This window comes from Epargyreus clarus, unplaced genomic scaffold, assembly GCF_041222505.1.
Source record: "Epargyreus clarus isolate Ecla_fem2 unplaced genomic scaffold, WU_Ecla_fem_2.2 ptg000013l, whole genome shotgun sequence".
NCBI lineage: Eukaryota > Metazoa > Arthropoda > Insecta > Lepidoptera > Hesperiidae > Epargyreus > Epargyreus clarus.
The window spans coordinates 4,639,500-4,646,113 of NW_027332221.1; the positions used below are offsets into that span (position 1 = coordinate 4,639,500).

General features: G+C 53.2%; 1 protein-coding gene across 1 annotated transcript; it reads left to right on the forward strand.

The window, feature by feature from the left end:
* The first annotated feature begins 1,876 nt into the window (after positions 1 to 1,876).
* LOC140746677 (uncharacterized) lies at positions 1,877 to 6,194 on the forward strand. Its single transcript, XM_073078781.1, has one exon. It carries the CDS (start codon positions 2,022 to 2,024, stop codon positions 5,850 to 5,852), a length of 3,831 nt encoding a protein of 1,276 aa, XP_072934882.1. The 5' UTR covers positions 1,877 to 2,021; the 3' UTR covers positions 5,853 to 6,194.
* The last annotated feature ends 420 nt before the right edge of the window (positions 6,195 to 6,614 follow it).

Sequence of the window (6,614 nt, forward strand, 5' to 3'; positions counted from 1 at the left end):
TCGTTCGTTCGTTTCCTTAGCATCAACGCGTATCTTGAACGCCCCCGATATTTCCAAGTACCGCCGAAAAAATCACAGTGCCAAAACGCCGCGAAACTGGATTGCAGTGTCTACACACTCACAGGATTGCAGTGCTAATTGGATTACAGTGCTAAGGATTGCAGTGTGTAAGAGGAGGACCCACAGGACCCAGCGCGAGGATCCAGCAGGAGGCGCAAGCAACCGCCGGAACCACCGCTGAGCGACCGAAAGGTACCACTCTGAGCATCTCTTTCCCACTTTTTCGGCCTACCCTCCGCAAACTTCATTTCGGGGAGCGAGCAGGATAGCACCTAGTGTGTATCCACTCACTCATCCCTTTTCTGAGAAAAGGGCGTTGTGTTGGACAGTCCGCGCGCAACCAAGTTCCGTCGTCCGTCTGCAATTTAGCATCGATGTCGTCACCGTCCGGCCGGGCGGAGGCGACCGCGAACCCCACCAATCCCGCACAAGCCCCACCCTCTCCCCCCCGCGACGATATTCAGGTTGCAGTAGGTAGGGACAGGGTTAGTGGCGGCCCAGCCTCACCTCATGGTGTAAGGCAGGGCCTTTCATATGCTGAGGCAGTGGTGACACAGGCGCCTCAGAGCGCCTCACCACCACCTATCCCCACGACATCGGCAGCTACACAAGCGCCGCGCTCACCCGTCGTCGGTGGGCCCTCCCAGGGTCCTCGTGACGGCGACAGACCCAAGGGCTACCCTCCCATCATAGTGGAACGTATGCCCAATTGGACGCAGCACTTCGAGGTGCTGCATACCCGATTGGGCCGTGCGCCAAGCGCGCGGCCTTATGGAAGGGGGATCCGATTCATCCCTCAAACCCCCGAAGAGTACAGGGTGATCCAGGGCTTCCTGACCACCCTGTCCGACACAGAGCCGGACCTATCCTGGTATTGCTATACCCCACGGGAGAACCGCCCTACTAAGGTAGCTGTGCGGGGACTCCCGGGGGATACCAATCCAGAGAGGGTGTGCGGGGCGCTCAGGAGCCTTGGGTTTCCTGTACGCTTCGCGACATACATCCCGCCCAGACGAGGACGTCCCGGATGTACAGAAGAATACGAAGAAGACTCCTGAAGAAGAAGAAGACTCCCGAAGAAGAAGAAGACTCCTGAAGAAGAAGAAGACTCCTGGAGAAGAAGAAGACTCCTGGGGAAGAAGAAGGAAAATCTGAAGACGGAAGCGTTCCTGCGCAAGAAGAGGAAGTAGGGGTTAGGTCGGGATAGGGAAGAGGCTTTGGCTGGCCTACACTCTTGTTTCTATTGCACGTCAATTATTGTTTCTATTGCACGTCACCCCTTCCCCGCACCTCCCCTCGCTACGGCACGGGACAGGCGCAACTCCCCGACGCGACGACTATCACCACGAGCGGGCTTCCGGCGCCGGACGGAAGAAGGCCGTCCGTACAACATCACGCCCGCACCCCTATACGGTCGCAGGTTAGGTGGCGGCGTGGCAAACCACCACACCGCCGAACACACAGCGCCCCGCGACATCAGCTGGTCCTTCGAGCCGGATCATCGTGCTAGTCGTCACATCGTCGGGTTACTGACGCCGCCATGCCGATCACACGGAGCCAGAGGGGAACCTCGCCGCCGAACCAGTCGACTGCGCCCCGCGCCACGGACAGCGCGCAGGGGACAACTGACTCTTCGGGGACATCGGGCACCGCAACTGAGGGTACGCTAACAACATATGAGTCTAGAGTCATTTCAGGCACCTTGGCGACTGTTCCAGCTGCTCCAGGTGTTCCAGCTGCTCCAACTGCTGCAACAGCTGGAACCCGGAAAACGCGGTCGGGAGATGGAAGCCAAGCTGGAATTGGCGCGCCGACAGCTGGAAGAAGCAAAGGCAGCTGCAGAACTCGCCAAGGTGCAGTGGGAGCTGGTCCAGGTGGAGAATGAAGAGTCAGAGGTCGAGGATGAAGACTGGTCGCATAACGCGAACATCCACACGTGGGTGCAGTCGACGGTGGAAAGGATGTCCGGGGAGGGGCATCAGGGGGAGGTGTCCGGGGAGGGGCACCGACTGGGGGCGTCCGGGGAGGGGCGAACCAGTCAACCTCCAGTCACTATCGTCAAGCCTGAAGACCAAGCGGAACCTTCAAGCAACGGGACCAAGGAATTGGCTGAGGCCATCATGAAGGCTATTAGTGTTGCTCCGAGGAATGCATCGCAACCTAATTACGTACATGAATTACCCGACTTCGATGGAAGAAGCGAAGAATGGATCGCCTTCAGGACGGTATATGAGGACACCGCACCGCTATTTACGGATGCACAGAATATGGCGCGGCTGCGGCGGTCAATTAAGGGCACGGCAAGGGAGGCTATCAAGAGCCTATTATATTCAGAGTGCCCTCCTGAAGAAGTAATAGAAGCTCTTCGTCGAAAGTTTGGAAGACCAGAAGCCCTGATCCTGATGGAACTGGAAAAGGTAAAGACTCTTCCTAGGATCAACGAAAATGCGCGCGACATCTGCGTGTTCGCCAGTCTAGTGAACAACACCGTCGCGACAATACGGGGGCTAAGAAGACCGCAGTATCTACACTCACCGGAAATGGTAAGGATTATCGTGGGTAAGATGCCGGCGGTATTGCAGTATCGGTGGTACGACTTCGCCGCCGACGCAGAAGATCAAGATCCAGACCTGGTGCATTTAATGAAGTTCCTCAACAGGGAAGCGGACCGGTGTGGACCATACGCGACGCAGGAGACTACGCAGCAGCCGCGCCAGCCTCCCAGACGTCAATTCACGAACACCACGTCCGAACAAGTGGAAGAAAAGAAGTCCTGTCCACATTGCCAGTACGAGCATCACCTCTTCGAATGTCGCAAATTTCTACAGCTGCCAATGAAGGAACGGTGGGACGTCGCTACCAAGTCGAAGATGTGTTTCAAGTGTCTTCAAGGACGTCATCGGAAGGAAACATGTCGGCGTCCACCGTGCAAGACATGTAAGCGGTGGCATCACTTCGTGCTTCATGAAGAACGATGGGATCATCCGAAGCCCGAAGAGAAGAAAGAAATTGCGAATAACGTCATGCTCCCGGTGAACACTGCAAGGACAGCGAAGGCATATTTGAAGATGGTTCCTGTTGAGCTATATGGACCGAAGGGAGCTGCCCGGATCCTGGCGTTACTGGATGAGGGGTCAACTGTCACGCTTCTCGACTCTGCGGTTGCAAGACAAATCGGCCTCAAAGGACCCGTGGAAGCACTCACCTTGGAGACCGTAGGTGGGAAGACCATCTCCAAGCAAGATTCAATGAAGGTCAACGTCAGATTGAAGGGAATGCACCAGACCAAGAAGAGAACCATCACTGGGGCCCGTACGATAGATGACATCAACCTGACGCCTCAGAGATTGGAAATAAGAAGGATTGAAGAATGCGCTCATCTCAAGCCAATGTCGAAACAATTGTATTACGAAGAAGAGTCACCCAAGTTGTTAATCGGACAAGACAATTGGGAGCTCATCGTGTCCAGAGCCACACGCAAGGGGAAAAGAGGTCAACCCGTAGCATCATTGACCTACCTAGGGTGGGTGCTACACGGGTCCGATGGAGCAGCATCAAGACCTGTGAACTTCGTAACCTGCGCGCACGTGTCTTCTAAAGAAGAGGATTTGGAAAAGGTCATCAAGGAACATTTCGCCGTGGAATCGTTGGGGATCCAGCCACGTCGACCGACCACAGACGTAGAAGAAAGGGCTCTGGCTATTTTAGAAGAGACGACAAAGAGATTGGACAATGGGCGCTTTGAGACCGGCTTGCCATGGAAAAACAAGGAAGGGAAAATGCCCGACAATTACAAGCAAGCGGAAAACCGGTTAAGGAACATCGAGAAGAAACTGGATGGGGATCCGGCACTGAAGCAGGAGTATGAAAGTCGGGTAAAGAATCTCGATAGTAACGACGCAACGAGGGACGCGCCCAAGGACTTCAGGAGCGGACACAGATGGTTCAATGGACCTTCGTTCCTAGTACAAGAGGAGGAATATTGGCCGGAACCACGTACTGTCAAGGCGGAGCACACGGGAGAAGAGAAGGAGAGGTCAACTGTGGGGGCACCGAAGCCCGTTGATCGGCATCCAACTCCGAACCTAGTCAAGTTCTCAAGTTGGACTCGACTAATAAGAGCGACCGCAAGGGTACTACAGTTCGTCGACCTGTGCCGAAAGAAGAAACACGCAGTGAACGTGTCCCGCAAGTCTGAGCGTCAAGATCCTACCTGGAAAAGAAATAAGAAGAAAGCCAAGGTAGCAATGAAGCCCGTGAAGAAGAACACCCAAGAAAGAAGATTCATTCTCCTCGAACCCGACCGAATAAGAGAAGCCGAAAAGATCCTATTACGAAGAAGCCAAGAAGAGAGCTTCCAAGATGAAGTACGCTGCGTCAAGAAGATGAAGCCGTTCGAGAAGAATAGCAGGCTTAAGAAATTGGATGTCGTCATGGAAGATGGACTACTACGACTCCGAGGAAGAATCGACGCGGCAAGACACACTCGGCAAGATAAGAAACCTGTGGTGTTAGACAGCAAGCACCACATCACCAGACTGCTCATCGCGTACTACCATGAAGAATTCAACCATGGTAACCACGCGACGGTGATCAACGAGTTGAGGCAGCGCTACTGGATCCTGGGACTACGGTCTGCGGTGAGAGCGACGGTTCATCGGTGTCAGTGGTGCAAGGTGTACCGCGGCACGCCACGACTCCAGCCGATGGGGAATCTCCCGCTGGAACGGTTACGGCATGGGGAACCGCCGTTCACATGCACCGCCGTGGACTACTTCGGGCCCATGAGCATCACGGTGGGTCGGCGTCATGAGAAGAGGTGGGGCGCTCTATTTACGTGCCTCACAACCAGAGCCGTCCACGTGGAACTGGCAGCATCGCTGTCAACGGACTCCATGATCCTGGCGCTACGAAGAATGGCAGCAAGAAGGGGGATGCCGAAGACGATCTACAGCGACAACGGCACCAACTTCGTGGGGGCCAACAAGGAACTTCAAGAAGCCCTCGCCAGCCTCAACAAAGAAGACCTCATCACCACAGCCGAGCGGATGAGCATCAGGTGGAAATTCATACCACCTGGGGCTCCGAACATGGGCGGGGCATGGGAGCGCCTGGTCCGTTCCATCAAAACGGCCTTGGCGGTCACCCTCAAGGAAAGGCATCCCAAGGAAGAAGTCCTGCACACTCTGCTATTGGAGGCGGAGCACCTGGTGAACTCAAGACCTCTTATCGAAGCCGACGAAGACAACGAAGAAGGTGCCCTCACTCCCAATCACTTCTTAATTGGGAGATCCTGCGGCACAAGATTGGGAGCATTCACCGACGAAGACCTCACCGGCCGGCGCACATGGAGGACGGCGCAGCGACTAGCCGACCACTTCTGGAGTAGATGGGTGAAAGAGTATCTTCCAACTCTGATCCCGAGAAGAGTCGACGCGAGAGCTGCCACAAGGGACTTGCAGTGTGGAGACACGGTCCTAATAGTGGACTCCACGCTGCCACGAGGAGCCTGGCCGAGGGGTGAGGTGGTCCGAACCTTCCCTGGGCCCGACGGTCGCACCAGGGTATTGGAGGTGCGCACTACGGGGGGCGTGTTGAAACGTCCCAGCTCCAAGTTGGTGCTGCTGGTACCAGCACGGCGTGATGAAGAGCAAGCGGTCGACGACACAGGCGGTGGAGCATCGACCAGCGAGCCAGACTGCGGGGAGGCGGTCGTCACGTCGAGCAACGAGCATGGAGTCGCCGGGCCAGGAGTTGGTGCTACGCACGAGGGGGAGGATGTCGGCGACTAACTGATGTTATTTAATTAAGATATGTAATTAAGCTTGTTTTCTATGTCTGTCTGAATATGTTTTATATGTTAAATAAGAAAAATACATTACGTAAGTTTTAAGTTTAGGGATAAGACACGGTAGATGGCGCTATCGGTCGCATTTGTTGTATTTTATTAGAGTTTTTAGGTATTTTTATGAAAATAGTATTGTAGGTTAAGATTTTGAGATTTATACATGTTTTATGTTTTTAAAGTTTATGTTATCTCCTAGAATATGTTTCTAGCTTCATATTGATGTAAGAATAGTAAGAATCAATTATGATAATTTCGAGATAATTAGGAATATTGACATGTGAAATGACGTAACCTGTAAATTTTTGGCATATTTTCACGAATAACTTCTTACCTATTTAAGATATGAATATGTAACTTATGTAGCTAGATAGGACTAATTATAAGGATTCCAACGATATATGATACATGTATGTAGATTTTGGGAAATTAATAAAGAATGAGTGAAAACTAGGTCAGCCAAAGTGAAAATGACACGAAAATGGGCCTAAAAAAGCGCGGCTCTCTTTACGGTATTGCTCTGGGGTAGCTCAGAAAACCAGTTTTCCGGCCTTAGCATGGTCTCAGCAGAGAAGAATACGAAGAAGACTTCTGAAGAAGAAGAAGACTCCCGAAGAAGAAGAAGACTCCTGAAGAAGAAGAAGACTCCTGGAGAAGAAGAAGACTCCTGGGGAAGAAGAAGGAAAATCTGAAGACGGAAGCGTTCCTG

Coding starts and splice junctions, on each gene's coding strand:
- LOC140746677 (XM_073078781.1), top strand. CDS start 2,022: ATGTCCGGGGAGGGGCATCAGGGGGAGGTGTCCGGGGAGGGGCACCGA.